This window comes from Macaca thibetana, chromosome 3 (genome assembly GCF_024542745.1).
Source record: "Macaca thibetana thibetana isolate TM-01 chromosome 3, ASM2454274v1, whole genome shotgun sequence".
NCBI lineage: Eukaryota > Metazoa > Chordata > Mammalia > Primates > Cercopithecidae > Macaca > Macaca thibetana.
Window position 1 is genome coordinate 17,346,986 of NC_065580.1, and position 26,934 is coordinate 17,373,919.

Genomic DNA, 26,934 nt, shown 5'->3' on the forward strand with positions numbered 1-26,934 from the left:
ATCAATCAATAAAAATATTTTAACTCAGACTCACCCCGTCCCAAGTTTCTGGTTCAGTAGATCTGGGGTGAGGCCCATGAATTTTCATCTCCAGCAACTTCCATGCGATACTGATGTGCTGATCTAAGGATGGGACTTTGAGAACCCCTAATCCGCGGATGAGCAATCCATGCAAGGGTAATTACTGGGGCAGAGGCCTTCAGGTGGTGGTGGGGGAACATGTCTGACAGCACAGAACAGCAAGGAAGCCCATGTGGCTGGAGCAGAGTGAGTGACAGGGACAACAGTGAGGAAGACAGAGGGAAGAGAGGAGCTACATCAGCAGAGCCTCATAGACCATGGTGAGGAAGCTGGCTTTTAGGCTGAATTAAGCAGAGAGCCACTGGAGGGTTCTAAGGAGGGAAATATGTTCTGGCTTCATTTCAGTAGGATCACTCTGGCTGCCGTGTTGAGAATTAAGACAGGAGTAGTATTGCAGAGGGAGACAGTGGGCTAGGAATTAACATTATAGATAAATGTGTAAGAATGGCCCAGGGTTCAGGAGCTCCCAGGAGCAATGATCTGCTCTGACAATAGGACACTGAGAGGTGGGGCTGGGGGGAGAGTTAGAGGAGGAGGAGGAAGAATGGGTTAAAGCAGTGACGAGACAGGAGGACAACCACCAGTCACCAGGCCCAGCATACAAGGGGAGGAAAAGAAAGAAAACACAGCCACTGCTTAAAGGCTGTGGGAAAGACAGAGCCCAGGAGAGAGCCACGCTTCAGCTAGAACAGGGTCGGGAAACATTTTCGGTAAAGAGCCAGAGAGTGAACACTGAAGGCTTGCAGACCATGAGGTCTCTCTCACAGCTATTCAACCCAGCCATGGTGGCTGAAAGCAGCCAGAGAATGAATTAGCATGCTTGTGTTCCAGTAAAATTTGACTTACAGACACTGAAATTTAAAGACAATTTCCACACGTAACAGAAAAATACTCTTGATTTTTTTCAATGATTTAAAAATGTAAAAAACATTGTTAGCTTCAAGGCTGTATAAATACAGCAGCAGGATATTCGGGCCTGTGGGCTGTCCTTTGCTGACCCCTGTTCTAAAGCTTTGTTCTGGAAGCACAATTAAGTTACCTATAAAGAAACTGTGGTTCTTTGGAGGCGAGCCTTTAGCTTTGTTAACAGGGAACAGGGCAGCCTTTAGTCTAGAATTAATTTTGACTCACTAGTGAGGCGATACCTTTCTGAGGACATTACCCAATGCCCCACGTCTGAAGAGGATTTTCTACTCTAATTGGTTCGAACACGAACTATTCCTGGCTTTGTGAGAAGACTGACACTCCCGAGACTGTCCCGCCTGCTCATTGCTAACTCAACCTCCATCTCAGGTGGTGGTTTCCCACATGCATGCACCTGTCAGTATTCAGCTGAAGATTCCAGAGGAAACCTCCATAAACTTCTAGCTTGGTTCTGGGTGCGGCTCTCCTCTCCATGTGGTTTTCTTGAATCCTGCCTTGCAATTCTAGCTGCCTTGATTTCTCAGAATTCTCAAAGGCCCCTCAACCGAGGGGGGCCATGGGCTGTGTGGGCTCCCTCTCCACAGGCAGTGGCCTCTCTCCAGCAGTCAGCTGGGGCAAGCGTCAGGCTCACCGTGTTTGACTCCCTGCTCTCTGGACTCACTGACCTATGCTGCTTGTCTCATACCAATGTCTCATATAGTTGTTTCATAGATTTTGTCTAATGTTTAAGGTGTTTAAGGTATAAAGCTGGTGCTTTTTGCTCCATCTTGGCCAAAAGTCTCACATTAGCATTCAAAAATCAATTCATTTTATTGCTTTGACAGATTAAATGAGGAAACTTTATTATCTCAATAGATGCTGGAAGAGTACTTGATAAAATTAAGTATCTAAGATATTTAACATGAAAGATAAAAATGTAGCAAACTGGGAATAGAAAGGAACTTCCTTAATCTGATAAAGGGTATCTATAAAAAAAGAAAACACATTAAATACAAGAATGAAGCAATGAAGACTTTCTCTCTAAATCAGAAATAAGAAAGACGATGGGGACTCCTGTTATTGCTACTTCTACTCAACCATGTACTGAGGTCCTAGCCAGTGCTCTAAGTAAAATGAAGGATTGTAAGGATAAGTATTTGAAGAGAGAAAACAAAACTTGCACTATTTGCATTGGCCATGACGAAATCTATAGAAAATTTGAAAGAATTCATTGAAAGAAAGTTAGAATAATTAATAATAATTTAATTAGGTTGCTGATTCAGCATTGATATAAAAAGTCAATTATATGTCCATCTACTAAATCAGACAGAAAATGAAATTTTAAGAGATATTATTTAGAATAGCATAAAAATTAAGATAACTGGGAATATATCCAGCAAAAGACAGGATATTCTAGAGAAAACTATAAAACTTCATTGAAAGACATTGAAGCCCTAAACAAATGAAGAGATACACCCCGTTCATATTCGAGAGGAGTCAATATTGTAGAAATGTCATTTCTCTCCAAATTGATCTATGGGTACAATGCAGTGAGATCAATATTATAACATTTCTATGTGGAATTTAATAAACATTCTAAAATATTCATAGAACTCAAATGAGCTAAGAATAGCCAGGAGACTGTTTTAAAAAAAGAAAAACATGGAACTTATTATAAAACTGTAATAATTAAGAGAAGCAGAGTATTAATGTTAAGTATGAGAAAATGGAACAACAATAGAAGAAAGAGACTAGAAACATTTACATGTATATAGACATGATGTACGGCAGAGGTCTATTGAAGATCAGTGGGGGAAAATGGAGATTTCAATAAATGGTGCTTGGACAACTGGCACCAACTTTCTATTTGGAAAGAACATAAAATTGGAGCTTTACCTCCATCATTCACAAAACTCACTTATTAAGTGGGGGTATTTCCTTTTTTAAGAAAAATGGAACTATGTTGCAAATCTTTTTTCCCGTGTCAATAGATAGAAAATAATACATCTATAATAGACATGATTTTTAATAAATGTACCAAAATTTATTCAGTCTGATTAGTTCATTGCAAATATTTTACTATTATAAACACAGTGAGCATAGTTGTATAAGAGATCCTAATTTTCACACATTCTACACTTCTACAGCTTCTTTCATACACTGAATGTACTGGTTTTAATAAGTGAACATTTTGAGCTATTACACGGCAGCTACATTGCCTTTAATGTATTGCATTTGCTTTTATTTTTATAAAGAATTGTGCAAAAAAGAAATGAATTTGCTACTACTAGTGATAAGCAGCACAGTATCGTATACTTTTATAATAGGCACAAAGATAAAAAGCACTTGGCATTGTGAGTGTGGCTAATCTTGATCGCCATCACATACTCACTGAACTCAATCCATTCACTGGTACTCAGTCATCAGAGAAAAGAACAATGGTAAAGAACATGAACAAAATACTCGAAATACATATTATTAAAGACTTAGTATAAAGGAGATGTATAATTAGAAATTTTATCTTTTAAATTCCGCTGGAACAGAATTTTTTGTTTTGTTTTTTTTTAGCATTCATATATCCACTTTCACCAGTGTTTTTCAGATTTCCATTATGTAAAAAAGGACTGCCTACATTATATATTCATCAGATTATTTCAGTAGGATAAATTCTTAGAAATACACCTGATAGGGCCAAAGGTATGCATATATTTTAGACACTTCATAGATACTATACCCAGTTGCTGAGGTAGGATGTTCCAATTTATATTCCCATCACAAACACACACCACCAAGCTTTTAACCTATAACATGCTTTTTAGTCATGACAATTCAATGTTACTATTTTAATTTGTATTTCTTTGCCGAAATCACTGTTTCCTTACCTACAAAATGCAGATAAATATATTTACCTATAAGGATTACATAATATTATGTAAAATTCTTAGGACAGTGCCTAGCATGTAGTAAATAGCAAATATAAGCTATTTTTTCAAATGCTTATTTCTTTTATGAATTTTCTATTCTTACCCCTTGCTCACTTTTTATATTAGTCCTTTGCCCATTTCTTATTGCTTTATCCTAAGAGCTTGTTACAAGAAAAGTGAATTCCTGGTCTATCACATGATAATACTTTTCCCAATATGTCATTTAAAAGTTTAGAATATCTTTTTAAATAAAAAGACAAATGCATCAGTATGATTTTTGCCTTAAATGTCATGCTTAGAAAGACTTTGTCCTCCTTAAGTTTATACTGATAATCACTTAGATTTTACCCTAATACTTTTTTAACTTCAAACTTCTATTTTAAGTTCAGGGGTACATACACAGGATGTGCAGCCTTGTTACATAGGTATAAACATGTGCCGTTTACCCTAATACTTTAATCATTTTATTATTTTACATTTAGTTCTTTAATCAAACTAGAATTTTTTTATAGGATGAAGGGAGCTATGTTTTCCAAATGTTTTGCAATGGACATGTATTATTTTCATAATTAGAAAACAACTCAATACTCTGAATATTAATATTAGAATCAAACTTATCACTCTATTAATATTGGAATCAAACTTTTCACGACATTCCAACTCCATCTGCTAATTTTCAGACTGGCCTAGACAACTGTGAACAGACTAATTTGCATAAAAGCTGAATGTAGTTAGTCCAGTTAACAATTACTTTCCTATTGGTATATTACCAAGGTTTACAATTACTTTCCTATTGGTATATTACCAAGGTTTTCTCTATACCAGGGTCAGTAAACTTTTTCTGTAAGTGACCAGATAATAAACATTTTAGGCTTTGGGCCATACAATCTGTCACAACTACTCAGCTCTCCCCTATAGCACAAAGGCAGCCACAGACAATGTATTTGTGAATGAATATGGCTGTGCTCCAATAAAACTTTATTTATGGATACTGAAACTTGAATTTTACATATTTTTCTGTTCACAAAAATTATTCTTCTTTTGATTTTCTTTGTATCATTTAAAATTAGAAGATTCTTGGCTTCTGGGCTATACAAAACAGGTGGCAGACCAGTTTGCCAATGCCTGCTTTATTTCAATACTTTCGGGTGTATTTTCTATAGCAGGACCACCCAACAGAACCTTCTGCACTGACAGACAGGCTGTATACCTGTGATTTCCAATATGGTGGCTACTAGCCACATATGGCTGTTGGGCACTTGAAATGTGGTGAGTGTGACTTAGGAACTAAGTTTTCCATTTTATTTAATTCTAATTAATTTAAATTTAACTAACCACATGTGGCTAATAGCTACCATATGGGATAGTGCATACCTATAGATTGGGCCTAAATAAATCACATGTAGATATAGATACAGATGTATGTGTGTGGGTATTTTTCTCCTGAGGATCTAATTTGACATATTTAGTAGTCACAAAAATCGTGGATATTTACTCAAGTAAAAATTCCACAATTTTTTTCCAGTGACAAATGGGAATAGTTAATTTGCATTTCTAAAGCCCTCTTGCCCTAAGTTCTCTGAATGCCAATTAAGCAATGAGCAGAACATGTGATCAGAGCCCCAGAAGCATTTATGCCACTCCTGCAGGTGGCAGCTTCTCCTCATTGCTGTTATTCCTTAAAGGCACACCGCATCCTCTTTCCCCTGACCCTGCCCTCTCTATCTCCACAGGGTAAAAATAAAAATAACTGAATTAGTGGGAGCATTCTATAGCTGTTGTCACTTTTCTTAGGTACCAAATGCTTTTCTAATAAAAAAGCACACTTACTGTCGGGTCAAGCTGATTGTTCCGTGTTGTGATGGACAGTTCAATGGTGGACAGCTGCACATCTTTCCAGACCTCTGGGCTCACCTCTTGGGAAAGGGCTGTGGGAATCCATTAGATACAGGTCAGTTTCTTCCATTAACATTTAACCACCCACCACGGACGGCTAGCTGCTAGCTGCTCAGCTCAGTTTCTCAAGCCTTTCTGCTGACTCTTTGCCTTCATTTTATTTATTTCATGCTTCTTATACATAGAGGTAAAAATGGCATCTCTGTGCCTAAAACATCACTACCAAAAGCAGTCACATTAACAGAAAGATTGTGCACAGAGACTGCTATGCCCATTGATGGCACATTGCTTGGGCATGCTCTGATGGCACACAGAAGGATCAATTCAGTGATTCCTGAAAGGCTTCTCCTGCTCTAGTTAAGTCTCTCAAACTGATTTTGGAGGTCTACTTTAGGGCACTCCTAAACTGACCAGGGCCCTCCAATCCTCAGTCGCCACATTGCTCACCATCCTGTGGTTGTGCCCAGTAGGATGCAAGCCTTCGTAATATTCTCCTGTACAAAGAAGGTCTTTGTACAGGGGTCTCCTCTGCTTCACTGGGAGGTCTCTCTGTAGGTCCCGTGTATGAGATAGAGGCTTGATGAGTCTGAGGCCACTCCTTTTAATGTGGAGAGAGAAAATTTTCTTATGCATATACAATTCCACTCTGGGAGTTTCTCTCAGTAAAGGTTATTTATTTGTCTCTTTATACCTGCTAGAAAGTGAATTAATAATCTCCTCTCACTGGATGGAATGCTAATTTGGAGCATGGAATCCTCAAGCTTTCTTTTCCTCTTAAAGCTAGATCTTAAAAACCATGAATTCAGCAAGTACTGCCTCCACTGCTCCCCCTAAAATGGACTAACCACCACCATTTACACTTGTCCAAAAGTAGGGTGAATGAACATAGGGTCATCTGTAATAAATTCATCTTTGGCTTACAGATGGTGATGCAAAATGAAACTGAGGAAATCCAGTTGCATCAAGTACCTACCTCACTTCTGGAATCTTATTCCACACACAGGACAGAATGGTTTAGCCCAGGCTCACAATCCAGCCCAAGGCTTCTCACTTCTGCTTCAAAGCCCATCACCCTCACACTCTATTTTTTTTTTTTTTTTTTGTCTTCTGCGTCCTGGCATCCCAAGTCCAGTGTCAGCCTGGATCACATCCTGACCGCATGAATAATTAAAACCATACCCTAGCCTCTCAGCCCTTGACATCACCTCCAATTCACCACATCCACCCATTTCCATGGCCACATCCTGGCCCCTAATGTCACCCAGAACTATTTCACTTTGGAAATCTAAAACTCTGAGATCCTACCCTCTAATCACATCCCATATTCTTCTGGTTGATTCTTTTGTGCCCATTGTGTCTCTTAGGGTGAAATGCTTCCCTGTTCTCAAGTTTCCAGGTGGTGAATTACAAAACAGTAGCAACACTGGCTTCTCTCACTCCACCACTTACTCCTCCCCGAGTCTAGAAGGACCAATGCATGGATCCAGCCCCTTCCTTTTTCTCTCTGACAGCAGCTGTCCTTGTCTCAAACGTTCACTGCTTCTTCTAATTTTTATGTGGTGAAAATTAGCTTCTTGTGGTGGTCTCTGCCCTGAAGGAGCTGTTTCAGTGGATACTTTCAGTTCACAGTATTAGGAGATCAGATAGAGACCACGTATCTGTGCTCTGTCCTCTACTCCTGCTGACATTTATAAAGCTGACGTTTTGATCTTCATCTGCCTAGTTCCTACATTTGTTTTCATACCTTGGTTCAAACTAAAAAGAGGAAGAGAGGGGTTTTATTGTGGGCCTCTGAAGACCTAAATGCCCCAAGTTTTCAATCACACTGAGGATTCTACTCCCTAACCACTCATTTTCCCTCAGTGCCAAACTGATAGTCCATTACTTTCAATCGCTTTCTTTTTCCACTTATCCAGGCTCTCCTGTGTCTTTATTCTTCTACAATATGTCCTAGAAAGCCCCAATTCTGGATCAGCCTTGTCACTAAGTTCCTGTACTCTTACATCATGGCTCAGTATTACTAGAGGAGAAAATGATACTCCTGCTGAGTACTAATATGGGGAAAAGCAGTCACCCAAAGGAGCATTCGTGTCTACAAATCGTTAGCCTCAGGTCTTCAATGCTACTTGATAATCCTAAGCCTCCTCCTTCATTCATCTTTCTTCAGAATCCCCCATACCACTACCCACCGCCTTTCTGACAGGATGACTGCTTCCTATACTTCAGTGAGAATATCAGGGACGTCAGTGAGAATACCTTAACTTTCTCTAATCTCATTTTTATCTGGACCTACCCTTTACTCCTCTCCTGTATCAATGAAAAAAGGTGTCCCTTCTCCTGTCCAGGGACAATCCAGGACTCTGGATCCCACACCCTTCTACCTGCTCTTGGATTTTGCCAATTCAGTCATGCTTTCTGTCTCCCTTCTCCTCACCTCCTCACATTCTTTTCTTTTTCTTCAGTCTAGAAACACAAGGATATTCTCCACTTTTAAAAACTCCATATTGATCCCATGTTTCTCTCAGCTTTTGCCTTCCCTATCTCCTTCTCTTCAAAGTCAGGTTTCTTGAAGGAGTAGCCTGTCCTTGCCATCTCCACTTCTTTACATCACTTTTATGTCTCGACTTTCTTCAACCAGGCTTCAGCCACCCCACTTTGGAGGCTGCCCAGCTTTTGGAGGCTGCCAAATTCGATGGATACTCTCTTGTCTGTATATTTAAAGTCTTTGCCTTTGCTTCTTGAAACTCTTACTTTTCTCTTGAAATTCTCTCTTCTATTGGCTTCTATGTTAGTATTCTCTCCTGCATTTTCTCTTAGCACTTCTCAGTCATTTCTGGTAGTTCTTTAAATGTTTATGTCCCTTAGGGATATTCCTGGCCATCTGTACTGAATGGTAATTTCACCCAACCCATGGTTTCAACACCGCTCACACACTTATGACATTTGAATCTGTTTCTGTAGCCCAGACCTCTCTGCTGAATTCCAGACCTAAATCACAATTGTATCTTTGCTTGTCTGTACCACAGGTATGTTAACTCTACATAGATTAAACTGAAAATTTCATCTCTCTTCACTCTAGTATTATCAACATCAGTGGAAAACTCCAATTACCAAACTCTAGTCCCTCATACCAGAAATCTGATAATCCTATATTCTTCTGACTTTTGAGGTTCTAACTTAACAGTTCTTTAATCCGTCTTCTACTGTCAATACTCACTGTTAACCTCCTTAGTCTATATGTTACTTCCCACCTGACTACTTTAACAATATTCTATCTAATGTCCTTGACTTGAGCTACCTACATCCTATCTGTTTTTCTGTTTAGAAAAAAACAATTTTTCTAAAATACAAATCTGCTCATGTCATGCCTCTGCTTAAGACTCAATAACTCCCCACTGCTTTAAGGATAAAAGTCAAATTGCACATCAAACCCTGCCATAACCTGCCCTTACCTAACCCACTGGCTTCACTTCCTGCCATTTTACTGCATTAATCATAATTAAGGGCCATGTCACACCACTGTGACTTCACACAGCCTTTAAATGTTTCAAAATTTAGTGTAAGTGTCACCTCCCCTGGGAAGATTTCCTGACCCTCACTAGATTGAGATGCCCCTCCTCTCTGCTCCCGTCTTAGTCTTTCTATCTGTCTCTCACAGCACTGGCCTAACTGCTGATTTGCTTACACTTCCCTCCCAGCATATGAATACTTCTACTGAGGGCAGGAAACCTGTCTCATTTGACTTTGTATCCCAAGCATATATCAACAACTGTTTGCTGAATAAACGGTGGAAACAGTTTATATTCCATTTAAATATGTAGCTACTCTGTTTCTTCCTAAATGCACTCAGAACTCCACCAATGAAATTATTCCCTCGAGGAGTACCGATTTTACTAATCCAGTTTGCCCTTAGTATATAAAGACCTTGCCCTGCCAAGTTCATTTTTAAAATTATATACATTTACTTCTAATAGTCTAGTGATTTTAGGGTTTTACATTTAATTTTTTAATCCAGCCAGAATTTTTTTAAAAGGTAAAGGAAGCTATGTTTTCCAAAAGTTTAAAAGGTAAAGGAAGCTATGTTTCCACATGTATTACTTTTATAATTAGAAAAACACTCAATAACTCTGAATATTAACATTAGAACCAAACTTCTCACTACATTCCAACCCCATCTGCCAATTTTCAGACTGGCCATCCAAACTGTGAATATACCATTTTGATTTGCATAAAAGCTGAATATAGTCTGTAGTCCACAGGTAAAGATGACTTTTCTATTAGCATTTTCACTAATAAAAGTTGTTAGGCTTTTCTCTATGCCAGTATTTTCTATTGTATCATATAGAGTAGCACTGCCCAACAAAACTTTTTCTGATAATGGAAATGTTCCATACCTGTACTCTCCAATACAGTCACCACCACCCATACTTAGCTAGTATAGTTTGAAACCTACTGATATAAACACAAACCTGTACAATTAGATATTACATATTCAGATGCAAATCTTCAATTCATTTCCAGGTACTAACATAGACAAGCATACAAATAATCGGTGGGACATAGGGCATTATGTTCAAGGTCTGTCTGGCAAGAGAGTGAATTAATAGCAAAGGGAATTAGAATGCTAACGAGAGATTAAATATGGGTTTGGAAGTAGAGGGAATGAGTTGGTAGATGAGGGGTGACTGCTTATCAAAACAGGAATGCTTTTTGTATTTATACTTAATCAAACATGCCCTGTTTTAGTGTTGAAGCATGCCACATTCATCTGTAGCAAGGAATTAAAAAAATATACCAAATATTTGCATTACAGAGAAACAACAAAATAACACAGCAAATATCTACATTGTAAATCACATTTACCTTAAGAGTGCTGAAAAAGTGGGCTGCTTTGATTTTTAGAGGCCCAAGATACCAGTACCTGTGAAAAGACCAAGATAAAAATCTGATAAGAATATCAAAAGAACTATCATGTGATAGATACCATTCATGGCAGACAATACATTAGAATTACATCTCTGCTATGAGTGGCTATTCTGGTAGCTAGGAGGTTATGGCTTAGTATAAAAGTATTACATCCAATTTTAAATCCACATTTCGATGCCTTGTCAAGTTATATGTAATTAGTTAGTTATACAGTAAAGATCCTTGCAATTTATGAGAGATATATAACCAGGCTCCCTGAGTCACTAAATTCACAACATCCTTTAAACACATCCTTTAAGCCATAGAATACAGTTCGGTATACAGTTGTCCCTCAGTCCAAAGTCTGCAGATGTTCAAGTTCCTGATAGAAAATGGCATATTTCCACATAATCTATGTACATTCTCTTGTATATTTTAAATCAACTCTACATTGCTTATAACACTTAATACGATGCCTACACATCACTTCATTTGCACGGATTCAACAGAGTACTCAGTGTGCAGCCAATTCCAGTTTTGCTTTTTGGAATTTTGTGGAATTTTTTTTTCCCTAAATATTCTCTCTCTGCATTTGTTTACATCTATGGATACAACGGGTCAAGTGTACATTCAAAAGGGCTATGAGTAAAGGATGATGCAGCCACACGAAGATGCAGACACTGCATGCTCTGATGTGCTGATCCCAAGCTAAATGACTAGATCCTGTACACCATGTCCTCTCACACAAACAAACGCACATATGCACACTCAATTAAAATGTGCAAACCAGCATAATTTCACATGACTCCTGTTATACAGCTTCAAAATGGCAAATGTTAAATCTGGGAATAACGAGAATCTATTGCTTATTGCTAAATACATAAAAGCTACTGGAGAGAGGAAGACACCTAATCGGAATTAGAAAATGGCATAAAGTAGATTCTTCTCTTAAAACTTATCTCTGTTAACAAATCACTCACCATTAACTGCTCTCTATTGATTCTGATCATATACATTTATTTAGCATCCACTATGAATGTGGAGGAAACAGAAGAAATATAAAGTATAAATTTCCCACTTTGGGAGCTTATGATTTGAGAAAATAAGACCCAAATAAGTAAAAGCAAACAATGAATGACTATACAGAAAAGCATAAACTGATCACTGCTTATTGGTAAGGGGAATCAAAAAGAGACAAAAAATCATTAAGGGCCTAAAATCATTGGAGCAGCCATGCTTATAAAATGAATGGCACAGAATAAAGTCAGGGTACAAAACTTAGAGTATGGGAAACAGGATAACAGCCAGAGAAAGAGGGAAAAGCTTAGAAGTAAAGATGCATAATTTCATAATTAGGGGTGATGACAGAGAAAGTTGGGCCTGGAATAACAGACAAAGAGCTTAGATATAATCCAAGAGGGAATGCAGAAACATTCTAAATTATTATTCAGGTTGATATTGTGCTACTACTAATGAGGCCCTGATCATCTGATTTTTTGTTTTTTTTTGTTTTTTTAATTTCCTTTATAGTTTGCTTCTTTCCCTAGTTAGCCAAGTAGAAGGTCATCTCAACTCAGGCAGTTACCTTCTACATATTCCTCAGTTTCCTTCATCTCTACCAATAGTACATTTTGCCACTGTCTTTGTAGTCTTCTATAGCCAGCTAGGAAATGATTTCTCCTATCTCTACCATTTCTTTCTTAATACAAAGAGCAACTCAGTGGATGGGCCTAGCCAAGGCAGCACGTAATGACAATCAGAATTTTAAAATTCTTTGTTCAGAAACCAACCAAGATATGGGGCAAGTATATAAAGTAGCCCTGAAAGTGTTGACCTGTACCGTGCTTTACTGTTGCTTAACACATTTTGGAAAGCAATTTGTCCTAACCAGACTTTTTTAGGGAAAGCTAAGCAGTTTCACTTGGTGAGCTGCTGGATTTGAGATTTCAGATCAAACACAAGGTAATTTGTGGAACCCCATAATCATGGCACACTTGCAAATAAAAAGATGCGAAATACTTCAGAATGCAGCATGTAATATAATATGGTAATGTCTCTCTTTTGACATTGCACTGTCAGGAATCTCATTAGCAAGAATAATAAAGTGAAACAAGTGAGAGAAATTTCTGTTAAAAAAAAAAAAAAGCATGGCAGGCTGGCCTATCAAGTGAAAGAGCAATTTCTTGAGAGCTATGTGTGAGATCAGCCACAATTCATTTAAACTATACTCAAACTGTAAGCCCTCGGTTTTAAGAAAAAGTAAAGAGAAAATACCACCCACCAGGTATGAAGCAAATCTCACACGGTGTCCCCTTTAGTCCTGCTCAGCAAGCCCTTGCCTAACTTTACCTCTCCACAGCAGATGGAACACAACACACCCTCTCTCCAAGCCAAGAGTTTCACCGCACACAATGGATTCTCCAAAAATAAGTCAATTCCCATGAAAACCCAGTGCTGGCCCTCTCATCAGCTCCTCAGCAGGCCTGTTTCTCCCACCTCACGGCACAGCCAGGCGCCGCCTTTCTTCCTCCTCTAAGAGCAGCGGCCTGTGGTCTTCCAATCTGCGAGGCCTTCACAAACATACCTCTCAGGAAAAGTTGTCCGACTGCAACAGCGCCTTAAGGCTGTAGCCCAGGCAGTCCCTTCCACTTGGTAGCCAGCTAAGCAGCTGCAGAATGACTGGCAATCCAGTTCTCCCTACAGCCTAGCTTGAGCCTAACCTATGCTCAAATATTGTGCCTAAAAATAGAGACATACCCTTCTCCTCTTCAGCTACTGCCCAGCTAATGTTGAGGAAGCTGCAACCTTCCCCAGCCTTTCTGCATATAGGACATAAACCTCTACCTGATTGTTCCTACCTCCATTATTCACACATAATTCAACCTCAAGACCCACCAAATTTATTCCCAGAAGATCTCTGTGAGTTAAAACCTGAAAGGCAGGGACAGAATAAGATTTTTTTTTAAAAAAAATCACACATCAATATAGTAATCCTTTACTTGCTAACTTTGACGCCAGCATCTCTGAAAGATCCCCATCGGAGGCCGGTCATTGCAAACACAGGCTGTTCCTTTTCACCCTGGAAGTTAAACACATTTCATTTAAATTCATGATTACAATCAGTCACTTGGAACTCTTTACATGTGAGTACTCAGCAAATGTTCATGGCCTACTTTTCATCAAACCAAAATTCTAAAAAGTCTGCTCAAACATTAAAGACATTAACCCTGTGAGTGCTCAGTAAAAATACTTGAATAAGCCACACTGTAAATGAAGGGAAGTTTTACACATCAGGTTTCATGAATCTGCTGGCAGGGGAACATACTGTCATACTTTGGACTGTAAATTTGGGAGTACTAACTATGTTACTTCTTGAACCAATCAGTAGTCAGGTCAGCTAGAATTTCTTTCCTGTACTTGTCCAAGGCAAAGATAACTTAAGCCTGCATTTTCCTTATAGGATCAAGAGCTCTCAAGTGAGATCAGAATCCTGGTACTCTAGAATGTTTCACCTGAATATCTGAAAATACAGTCAAATATGTGCTAGAAAAAGTCAAAATAAAAAGTGATTTGGAGTTAGTCCAATGTTTTATGGCCAAATACTGCATATTATAATCAGTGAATTTCTAATAAATCAGTGAATTAAGCAACATATAGAAAAAATACACAATACAGCCAATGTCCCTAAGAGTTTATACTCCACCCTGAATCTTCCTTAAAAATTATCAATAATCTAGGTACCAGGATTCTAAATGGAATTTTTCCTGTAGCTCAGAATTTCATCTAAAGTCTAAGAGCTGAAAATTGACAGGCACCCAGTGCCCCCACACTCTAAAGAGAGCCACCATATGCTACAGAAGACTCCACAGAAGTTGCTAAAAGCGGGCAGAACCAATTGATTCCCACCACAGCCAGTGCAAGCAGAAGAGTAGCAACTGGAGGTAAATCCTTGGCAGTGCAAGTCGCTGCCGAGAGAAAGCGTGCTGTCTTCTCCGCAAGGGAAAGAGCGCTTCCCCCAAAGCCACTTTCACTCCCTTTTCCACTATGCCAAAAGCAAATCATTTGCTTTGGAATGACTAGGAGAATCAAAGATTTCTAGGAGAATCAAACACAATAAAAGAAGCCTGCAAGGGAAGGACGCTGGCCTCTCATCCCTTTGTCGAGGATCTGCAGGTGCAGTAGACTTGCATTTTCACTCTCTGTACCTGCTTTAGCAAGGGACAAGGGAACCAGAGAGAAATGGCAGAGAAAAAAGGAGAACGTGCAGCAACTCACTGGCTGGTACAGCAAGGACATATTAGTTTTCTGGGTGCCCAGTGGATACTGTGGAAGATAACAGGCCTTTGAGTCATCTTGACAGTATCCCATCTAAGAGCCTAGCCCAGGGATGATAGTATCCAAGCAGTCAGAAGCTGTGGAGAGAGCAAAGCCTGGATGCTCTCTGCAGGAAGTTGAAAAAGGCAGAGCTAGAACAGATCTCTAACATCAGAAAACTATGTATGCCATGGGGAGGAATCCCAAAGAATTCACACATGAACCCATAAGACAGCCAGCACAGGGGCATCAGCAACCAAGAGGGGATGGTAAGGAAAAACATTTTTCTCTAATCATTCCTTTATGTACCAACAATAAAGTAGCTAGAAACAGTAGGAAGCAGAGAGAGTGGGATAAAAAAACAGCCCAAAGACATTGAGGGGAAGGAGGACTTTTTTATTTTGCTTTTTTTTTTTTTTAATTTTTTTAAATTTATTTTTTATTTTATTTTTTTGAGACAGAGTCTTGCTCTGTCACCCAGGCTGGAGTGCAGTGGCTGGATCTCAGCTCACTGCAAGCTCCGCCTCCCGGGTTTACGCCATTCTCCTGCCTCAGCCTCCCAAGTAGCTGGGACTATAGGCGCCCACCACCGCGCCTGGCTAGTTTTTTGTATTTTTTTTTTTTTTAGTAGAGACGGGGTTTCACCGTGTTAGCCAGGATGGTCTCGATCTCCTGACCTCATGATCCGCCCGTCTCGGCCTCCCAAAGTGCTGGGATTACAGGCTTGAGCCACCGCGCCCGGCCTTTTTTTTTTTTTTTTTTTTTTTTTTTTTTTTAAAAAAAAACAGAATCTCACTCTGTTCCCCAGGCTGGAGTACAGTGGGGTGATCTCGGCTCACTGCAACCTCCGCCTCCCAGGCTCAAGTGATTCTCCTGCCTCAGCCTCCTGAGTAGCTGGGATTACAGGTGCACGCCACCAGGCCTGGCTAATTTTTATATTCTTTTAGTAGAGACGGGGTTTCACCCTGTTGACCAGGATGGTCTCCAACTCCTGACCTCAGATGATCCACCTGCCTCAGCCTCCCAAAGTGCTGGGCTTACAGGTGTGAACCACCATGCCCAGGATTGCTTACTAACATGAGGAGGTGATGGAGGATATCAATGATACAGTAACATTTGAACAGAGACCTGAAGTACATGAGAAATCCAAATGAGGCCAGAGAGGTCACAGGGACTGGACTGTGTTTGGCCTTGAAGGACTCTGAATGACTTCGGTGTTATTCAGAGATGGGAAGCTGTTGATGGGCTCTGGGCAGAGAAGTGACATGCTCTAACTCCTGACCACACACTGGCTGTTGTGCTGACAACAGATTGTAGGGAGGCAAGGGAAGAGGGAATGATAAGAGTTAGAGGACTCCTGGAATGATCCAGACAAAAGATGAAGGCAGCTGGGACCAGAGTGGTAAGAACAGAGGCAAGAAGAAATGCTTGATTTTTGATATATTTTGAAGATAGAACCAACATGACTTCCTGCCTGAATGGGGGAGTCAAAAGATGACTCTAGAATTTTGGGGTGAAATAAGTGATGATTTTATCAAAGTATAAGTGATCATTTAAAGACTGTATTATTTCTTAGGAATGTTACATGCTGACCATTAAAGATTTATAAAATGGTATAATAACGTAAACCAATTGTTTTGAAGTGAGAATCCTCACAGAATACCTAAGTGATCCCGGGCAAGTCACTTAACTTTTGAACATTGGCTTCTACCTCTGAAAACAAGGTCATCTTTTGCTTAATACTAAAACAACCTTCTCTACATTATCTTCTGTGAGTGTATAAAGGGGCTATCACCACTGTATCCTCACCTGCTAGCAGTGAGTGGCCAACAGTAAATAAAATTTATAATAAATACATAAAATTTTAAAATTACTTCAATATGATTAAATATATCATAAAATGAGGTGACAGAATAACCTCATAAAGCTTTTACGTGAGCCAAAAATATCCCTACCCTCACTGGAATTTCACAAACGTCACCTCTCATGTATCTGAAGACAGATATGTTTTCACTCATCCACTCAGTATTGACGGAACCCCTACTCAGCCAAGCATGGTGCTGGGAATTGCAGACACACAGGTGAACATACTAACACACTCCCTGCCTCGAAGTGCTTACATTCCCTCCCTAGCCTTTATGCTCTCCAAGCTAAACGTCTAGTCTTTCTGTTGTTCCGCCATGATTTTACAGCCTCATTATCTTGTTTACCCAGCCCCCTCTGTTGTTTGTCAGTGTCCCTCTTAATTCTGTCATCTAGAACTGAATCAAATATTGTCTGAATTAAATCCCACTTAATGCCTTCACCTTAACAAAATTGCTAAGTAAGTATAATAGTGTGGTAAGTTTCCATATACCAGGCTTCTGATTTATATTGAGATACCTATTGAGTATCATGGAAGTAGGTACAACTGCGCAATGGGTGGGGGAAGCTAAGGAGATGGATGGTCAAGGAAAATATAAATTTTAAAACAAAACATAAATTATTATTATTTTTAATTGATAAATCACACTTGTATATGTTTATGGGGTACAATGTGATTGACATGTGTATGCAATGTGGGATGATTAAATCAAACTAATTAAATATTCATCACCTCATTTACTTATCCTTTTTTGTGGTGAGACATTTGAAGTTTATTCTCTTAGTTATGTTTAAATGTACATTATTATCAACTATAGTCACCCTGCTGTGCAACAGATCTCAAAACTTATTCCTCCTATCTAACTGCAAACTTTGCACTATTTGGCCAGCAATTAAAAAACAAGGTACCTAGATTAAAGGAGGTTGGAAAGAACTGGAAAGAAGATAAAGGAGAGAAGAAAGTGATTCTAGTCTAAGGGAGAGAAATAACAGTATATATCTATAGCATCATTTCCCCAAATGTTTCATAACATGTTAACAAGTGTTATGTCTGAGGAGGATGCTGCTGCTGCTGATGACAGAAGATTCCATGGTGAAATAAATTGGAAAATACCAAACTTATTTGGTTTGAAGCAAGTTACATTTACTGCAGTTCTTCTTCGAGTCTTTACTATGTTAATGTACATTACACATTTCCAAAGGAGGAGGCACAATATACAGCTTTCCTAAGTTGTCAACTGTGCAACCTTTCTTTGGGAGGACATTTTTATATAATTAATATTTCTTGGTAAATGCTGCTCTAAAGCATGCAGTGTGAGGAAGAAGTGCTAAGTACTGAGGGTTGCCGACTGATCCTCTAACCCTGTTTTCTCTTTCTTCATCTTGGGGGAAGAATTTTTAGGAACATTCTGTTAGAATTAAATAAAAAACCTTGTGACCCCAAAGTTCCACTGATGTGGAGTGCTGTGTCCTAGCAAAAGGTGAGAATGGCTCTGGATAACAGGAAATGGGCAAGCAAGGCAGAATATGTGTGAGCAGATCTAGAGAATTAGTATATTCCAGATGGGCAGAGGACTGTCAGGATTCAGAAGAGGCCTGAGGACCAGCCATGGAGAGACTAGTCCCTGTTGGGGTACACATGAACACAGAAAAAGTAAGCAAGGTCAGATGGACAAAGTAGAAGCCAATAATAGACAAAGTCCCGCTATATCTTAACCCACTAAAGATCTGGGTAGGCAGTCAACTTTTGAGATGGTTGGGTCAGTAAACAAAGACAAAAAGAAAAACAAGCACACAGGCAGATCTTCACAGCCAAGGAGATGTGCTGCCCCAATTCACAGACTTCTCTAGAAAGAGTAAATCCCTGGGAGAAAATGGCCTAGGGTTTATGGAAGAAAATAATGGAGTGAGCAGGTTGGAATAAATGCTTAAAGAACACCGAAAAGAAAGCAAGTCCTATAAACTAGATAGATGCCTAATCTGGAAATTTCAGGGATCCTAGATAAAGAAAGTAGAAGGTGTTCTAAAGGAGTTCTGAAGCAGCTTCAAGCATCATCTTAAGAGAATGATCAAGGCCAGGGTCTAAAAAGGAGGAGTCCATGTAATTAGCCAGGAATGGCAAGCAGGGAAAAGGGAAAGGTTCTAAGTCCCCACGAACTCTCCTCTGTGCCTCATTTGGTTCTGGGTTGGGAGGGTCTTAAGAATCTAGTTGAAAAAACAAAAAGAAAAAGCTAGAAAGAATTCTATAAACCTTCCCAGTAACTACTTTAAAGTCAAGTATCAGGCATTATAGATGTCTATATGGGAAAAACTGCCCTTCAAAAATCATGGAATGGTGCCAAGTATGACGCCACCTGGACGAAGCAGTTAAGTGGAAAAACCAACGGACTATAAGAAAGGAAATCTCAATTCTAGTTACATCTCCAGCACAACTCGTCATAATCAAAGGATTCTTTTTTCCCTAACCTGTCAAAGGAGGATACGAATCTCACCTCAACTTCCTCACTGAGCGGGAGATTCAAGTGAAATGTGAACACAGATTGAGCAATCTAAAAGCTAAATAGAAGGCATTATTGTTTCCAAGAACTATTTCTTTTATCTTTGGAGAATCGTCAGACATATGTTTGATAAGGTTGGATTGTTCTTTGAAAGAAGAAAAATGTGGTATCAGGCTTTAGCTATAACGCTTATAGTACAAGGCTTTGTCTATGATCTTTTTCCCCATATTCTGAAATTAATTTTCAGAAAATAAGGAAAAAGAAAATGTATCCAACTTAGTTGGGTTCCTCAGAAACCAGAGTAGAGACTGTTGTACCACATTTTCTAGGAACTGATTTTCAGAGTTTTCTTTCTGGGTTGTGTCATCAATACACAGAGCCTGTGGTAAATTTGATACTGGTTTCATCAATTCACAAAATCAGTATATTTCAAAGAAAAACATAAAGGAGATAAGAGACATTTAAATATAAGCACAGGCCGGGCCCAGTGGCTCACGCCTGTAATCCCAGCACTTTGGGAGGCTGAGGTGGGTGTATCACGAGGCCAGGAGTTCAAGACAAGCCTGACCAATATGGTGAAACCCTGTCTCTACTAAAAATACAAAAATTAGCTGGGTGTGGTGGTGCGCACCTGTAGCCCCAGTTACTCAGGAGGCTGAGGCAGGAGAATGGCTTGAACCTGGGAGGTGGAGGTTGCAGTGAGCCAAGACTGCACCACTGCACTTCAGCCTGAGTTACAGGGTGAGACTCCATCTCAATCAATCAATCAATCAATCAATCAATAAAAGCACAGCAAGAATTTCCAGTTAAATCTCAGATACTCTGGGATGGATTACTTCTAACACATATATAAGAAAGAATAAATCACTCAGTTATGAAGAGATGTATCTTGATCCACCTTCTTTGGTAATAACAGTATTTTAAATAATATCTCCATAGATAACAATCTGTAGTACCTTTCCTAGGCTGAAATTTCAGCGTAGCCATCCCATGTTGTGAAAACAAGGTAGCTTTATTATATGCTAAAAGATCAACTGCAATTTAAATCACTTTTATCATGATCAATGAGGTCATGGTGACGAGTCCAGACATCAGTGCACGAGAAGAAAAGAAAATAAAAGGCAAGCTCATGGGTTCGCCAATTGTAAATATACTTATAGCAAGCTCTATGTGACTAACAGCAACTTTTTAGGATTGAAGTTTGGAATCATGACACAGTGAGGACCCTTCATTCATAAATATCAGGGAACCTGAATGAATATAAGATGTTCATCCTGAATGTAGCTGGTACATTTTCAGGACAAATCTAAGAACATGGGGCTCACCGTTTATAGGGTTATTTAACTTCGCGGCTCTGCCCTCCTAGGAATTTGCTCTTTCCAGAAAAAAAATAAGAGTTTAGATGAAAAAGGAGTCACTACGTAACTACTATCCAAGTGAGAATACCTGTTTTCTAAGACTTAAATTATTTTTTAATAGAGAACGCTGATAAGAATTGACAATAGCTACTGGACCTTCTTACCCTCAAAGTTATTTTGGAAAAGTGTCAAACCAAAACAAATTTTAAACAGTACAATGAACACCATTTATACCTTTCACCCAGATTTACCAACTGCCAACATTTCCTCCACATTAGCTTTATCTGTGTGTATATGTTCTCCAGTGATGTTAAATTTGCTAATAAATTGCAGACCCATGACCCTTTACCACTACATATTTCATCATGCAGCTCCTAAGAACAAGAACACACACAGACATAACCACAACACCACTGTCCCTCTCAAGAAATCTAACATCAATACATAATATTTAAGATATAGTTTATACTAAAATTTCTCTAATTGTTCCAATAATGCCTTTTATGGATTGCCATTGTTTCTCATTTTTCCAATTCAGGCTCTTGTACTGCAGTTAATTATTTCTTTAGTATTCCTTAATCCTGAACAGACTGTCTACCTTCTTTTGGATTTCATGACATTGCCATTTTTTGATGAGTCCAATTTTTGTTTTTAGAATTTGGATTTGTCTAATTATTCATGATTATATTCAGTTAGTTAATACTTTGTGCAGCAAAATACATAGGTGATGTTATATCCTTCTCAATATATCACATCAGGAGGCAGACGACATCAGTGTATCCATTATTCGCAATGCTAAGTTTGATCACTCAGTTAAAGTAACATATGCTAGATTTCTCCACTATCAAAGTCTATTTTCCCTTTTAAATTATTAAGTAATCTGAGATACTTTGAGACTGTGGACTTTGTTTACCAACAATCCTTTATCCAATGGTTTTAGTATTCACTGATGATCTCTACCTCAATCAATTATTACACAGGTGATTTTTAAAATGGAGATTTTCTATCATTCCTTCTGCGTTTACAAACTGGCAATCCTGAAATATCACTGGAAACTCATGGATTCTTCATTTTTAAGGCATTATGATTCATCAGCATTATTGTTCTTTGTAATATTCAAAGAGTCCCAAAATTGGCGAGTAGGACACCTGAAGGCTACATCTTTTGTGATATCTCCATCAGCTTTTGAGTACTTTCCTGCCTTGTTATTGCCCTGTGAAAGCCATCCCTTCACAGAGCCTTGGTTATTTTTATTGAGAATGGTATTGAAAGCCACCTGCTGGGTGCCAAATATGATCACTGCTATTAGGTATCATTGCTTCTAAGTCTTTTTAAAAAATATATGTCTAATATAATTCATCAGTTCATGTATAAATCAGTAAGAAAACATTACACAATTAATAAGAAAAATGGGAAATTCTATTCCCCCCTAGCATGTAGGAAAGTACAAAGAACACTGTCCCACCCTAAAAATGAGAAAAAGCCAGATACTCTACAAAATCATAACTTTAAAAAAGCTTATCAGAGAGCTAAGATTGCAAGATGACCAACTAACATGAATTCAAAAAAAGACAAGCTACTCTAATAGGGTGATGAGATATGAGAACAGTTTCACCTTTGGCAGGGCATGAGAGGAAGAGGTGGCCACCATACACACAGGTAAAAATCACTATCCTAAGTATTTTATATTTGTTTATTAACTCTTTTAATATTCAAGACAACCATATGAGGTAGATGAACTACTTGTGGACCAAAGGTCATCAATAGATGAACTACAGCCTGGGCAACAAAGTGAGACCCCATCTATACAAAAAAATCTTTGTAAAAAATTAGACAGGCATGGTGGTGTGGGTCTGTAGTCCTAGCTACTTAGGAGGCTGAAGCAGGAAGATCCCTTGAGCCCAGGAGTTTGAGGTTGCAATGAGCTATGATCGTGCCACTGCACTCCAGCCTCGGTGACAGAGTGAGATCCTGCCTCAAAAAAAAAAAAAAATAAATAAAATAAAGGAACTAAAAATAGCAATACAATTATATTGAGCGTAGATAGAGAGCAATTCTTATATATCTCACAGATGTTGCAGGTTCGGTTCCAGACCACTGCAATAAAGTGAGTATCGCAATAAAATGAGTCACAGGAACTTTTTGGTTTTCCAGTGCATATAAAAGTTATGTTTATATTATACTAGTCTATTGAGTGTGCAACAGCATTACGTCAAAAAAAGCATGTACCTTAACTTAAAAAAATGCTAACATTAAATGCTAAATTTAAAAATGCTAACAATTCTCTGAGCTTTCGGCAAGTCCTAATCTCTTTGCTGTGGAGGGTCTTGCCTCTATGTTGATGGCTGCTGACTGATCAGGGTGGTGGTTGCTGAAGGTTGGGGTGGATGGGACAATTTCTTAAAGTAAGACAGCAATGAAGTTTGCAATATCGGACTCATCCTTTCATGAAAGATGTATCTGCAGGATATATGCAGTTTGATAGCATGTGACTTACAGCAGAAATTCTCCCAAAGTTGGAGTCAGTCTTCTCAATCCCTGCCAATGCTTTGTCAACTAAGTTTACATAATATTTTAAATCCTTTTTTGTCATTTCAACAAGGTTCACGGCATCATCATCACAAGTATATTCCATCTCAAGAAATCACTTTCTTTGCCCATCCATAAGAAACAACTCTTAATTCAAATTTTACAAGATTGCAGCATTTCAATCACATCTTCAGGTTCCACTTCTAATTCCAGTTCTCTTGTTATTTCTACTACATCTGCAGTTCCTTCCTCCACTGAAATCTTGAACCCCTTAAAGTCATCCATGAGGGTTGGAATCAACTTCTTTCAAACTTCTGTTAACACTGTTATGTTGACCTCCTCCCACGAATCATCAGTGTTTGTAATGGCATCTAGAATGGTGAATCGTTTCCAGAAGGTTTTCAATTATTTTGCCCAGATACATCAGATGAAGCACTATCTATGACAGCTGGGACTATCGGCTCACACCACCATGCCTGTCTAATTTTTTACAAAGTTTTTTTTTTATAGATGGGGTCTCACTTTGTTGCCAAGACTGTAGTTCATCTATTGATGACCTTTGGTCCACAATTTATTTCTTAAATAATAAAACTTGAAAGTTGAAATTATTCGTTGATCCGTGAGATGCAGGATGAATGTCTGTTAGCAGGCAAGAAAACATTAATCTCCTTGTACATATCCATCAGGGCTCTCGGGTGGTCAGGTGCTTGTTAATAAGCAGTAATATTTTGATAGGAATTGTTTTTTCTGAGCAGTGGGTCTCAACAGTGGGCCTGAAATATTCAGTAAACTATGCTGTAAACAGATGTGCTGTCACCCAGGATTTGTTCTTCCAGTTACACAGCACAAGCAGAGTAGATGCAGCATAATTTTTAAAGGCCCTAGGACTTTTGGAATGGTAAATGAGCACTGGCTTGAACTTAAAAGTCACCAGCTGCAGTAGTTTTTAACAAGAGAGTCAGCCTGTCCCAAACTTTGAAGCCAGCCATTGACTTCCCGTCTCTAGCTACGAAAGTCTGAGATGGCACATTCTTCCAATAAAAGGCTGTTTTGTCTACACAGAAAATCTGTTGTTTAGTACGGGTACCTCTGTCAATCATCTTAGCTAGATCTTCTGGATAACTTGCAGCACCTTCTCCATCAGCTAATTGCTGCTCCACCTTGCACTTTATGTTAGGAGGAGGGCTTCTTTCCTTAAACCTCATGAACCAACCTCTGTTAGCTTTAAACGTTTCTTCTGCAGCCTCTTCACTTAACTTAGCCTTCATAAAATTGAAGAGAGTTAGGGCCTTGCCCTGGATTAGCTGTGGCTTAAGGGAATGTTGTGGCTGATTTGGTCTTCCACCCAGACCACTAAAACTTTCTCCATATCAGCAATATGGCTACTTCAATTTCTTTCATTTCTTTTTTTTTTTTTTTTTTTAGACAGAGTTTCGCTCTTGTTGCCCAGGCTGGAGTGCAATGGCGCGATCTTGGCTCACCGCAACCTCTGCCTCCCGGGCTCAAGCAATTCTCCTGCCTCAGCCTCCCAAGTACATGAGATTACAGGCATGCGCCACCACACCCAACTAATTTTGGTCGAGATGGGGTTTCTCCATGTTGATCAGGCTGGTCTCTAACTCCCAATGTCAGGTGATCCACCCACCTCGGCCTCCCAAAGTGCTGCGATTACAGGTGTGAGCCACTGCACCGGACCACACTTTCTTATCATTCATATGCTCAGTGTAGTAGCACTTTAAGTTCCTTCAAGAACTTTTCCTTTGCATTCACAACTTGGCTATTTGGCATGAGGCCTAGTTTTCAGCCTATCTCAACTTTTAACATGCCTTTCTTACTAAGCATAACTATTCCTAGCTTTTTTTTTTTTTTTAAATGCCCAGCTAATTTTTGTATTTTTAGTAGAGATGGGGTTTCACCATGTTGGCCAGGCTGGTCTTGAACTCCTGACCTCAAGTGATCTGCCTGCCATGACCTCCCAAAGTGCTGGAATTACAGGTGTGAACCAGCGTGCCTGGCCTCATCTCTAGCTTTTGATTTAAAGTGAGAGACAGGTGTCTCTTCTTTATGTGAACACTTAGAGGCTAAGTAGAGTTATTAATTCACCTAATTTCAATATTGTTGTGTCAGAGGGAACAGAGACAGGTAGGGAAATGGCTGTTTGGTGGAGCAGTCAACGCACACATTTAATTAAGTTTGCTATTATATGTGGGCACAATTCATGGTGCCCCGAACAATTACAATAGTAACATCAAAGATCACTGATCACAGATCACCGTAACAACATAGTAATGATGAAAAAGTTTGAGGTATCGTGAGGATTACCAAAATGTGACACAGAGTCATGACGTGAGCACGTGCTGTTGGAAAAATGACACTGGTAGACTTGCTTGGGGCAGGGTTGCCACAGACGTTCAATTCGTAAAAAGCACAATATCTGTGAAATGCAATAAGGTGAAGTGTAATAAAATGAGGTATGCCTGTAAAACAAAGAGGTCAAAGATAAGGTCTAAAACTGATAAATCAAAAAGTAGTTAAAATTAACCAGGTGTGGAGGTGGGTGCCTGTAATTTCAGCTACTTGGGACACTGAGACAGGAGAATTGCTTAAACTCGGGAGGCAGAGGTTGCAGTGATCTGAGATTGTGCCACTGCACTCCAGCCTGGGCGACAGACCAAGACTCCTTCTCAAAAAAAAAAAAAAAAAGTAGTTAAGTATACTTAACACTACTGAACTGTATACTTAAAAATGACTACAATGGTAAATATTATGTTTTTAGCCACATTTTAAAAATAGGAGCAAAAGCATATTAATTAGTGATAACAACTAGAATTAACAGGTAAAAAATAAATTTTCTCTGGGGACTAATACTTGGGGTAGGAATGGAAGAGCAACTACTGTTTTCATGATGACCTCATTTGAACTGCTACAGTTTATTTTCTTTAAAATGTGAGTATTACTTTCACAGTTTTTTCAATATGTGATGAAAAGATTTACCTTGATCTGCAAGACATCAAGTGGAACTGTCTCTCCTTTCACAATGGCAAGTGTGGCATCAGTAATATGTCTAAAAGAGAGAAGGAAATGATCATATTGTGAAAAAGAGGCAACATCTCCCCCGCCACACTGCCACATGCACTCATGCACAAACACACACGCACCTCTCTCTCTCTCTCTCTCTCTTCCTCTTGCCCAAAGTACTAGTAGTTTATAGGGACTCAAAGAGAAAGCTTTGGCAAGGAGAAGTTCATACAAGACACCGATCATTTATTCATTTAACATTTACTGAATCTCTACATTGTGTTTGACTCCTGTTCACCATTGGAGAATATGATACTTAAATAATAATAACATTTTTTTATTCATTGTAAGAAATTCAGGCATTTCCAAAAACAATATTTATTCTTGCTCTAACAGCTAGAAGGGTAACTAAAGGGCAGGACTTGTTATAGTTATCTTAGCAAAATATAATCCAGAACCTGAGACATATTTCTGTTATTTTCCAGGACTACTAGGATGCGCTTCATTTTAATTGCTGATTCTTTTGAACACAGACTGTTCTTATCCACATTCTAAGAGTCATTTGGAAAGTCTATAGGTTAAAAAAATTATTCATCAAAAGGCATGTACTATTGACATCCATGTAGCACAAGTGAAACTATGCCA

General features: G+C 38.9%; 1 protein-coding gene across 3 annotated transcripts in view; it reads right to left on the bottom strand.

The window, feature by feature from the left end:
- The window catches only part of AGK (acylglycerol kinase), a 985,672-nt gene that overhangs the window by 6,630 nt on the left and 952,108 nt on the right, over positions 1-26,934 (bottom strand). For all 3 annotated transcript variants that reach the window (XM_050782262.1, XM_050782263.1, XM_050782261.1), the window contains 5 exons: positions 26,266-26,335; positions 13,709-13,788; positions 10,668-10,725; positions 6,252-6,402; positions 5,739-5,836 (listed from right to left, as the gene is read on the bottom strand). In XM_050782262.1, the coding sequence (XP_050638219.1) occupies positions 5,739-5,836; positions 6,252-6,402; positions 10,668-10,725; positions 13,709-13,788; positions 26,266-26,335 (457 nt within the window). The remainder of the gene's footprint in view (positions 1-5,738; positions 5,837-6,251; positions 6,403-10,667; positions 10,726-13,708; positions 13,789-26,265; positions 26,336-26,934) is intronic.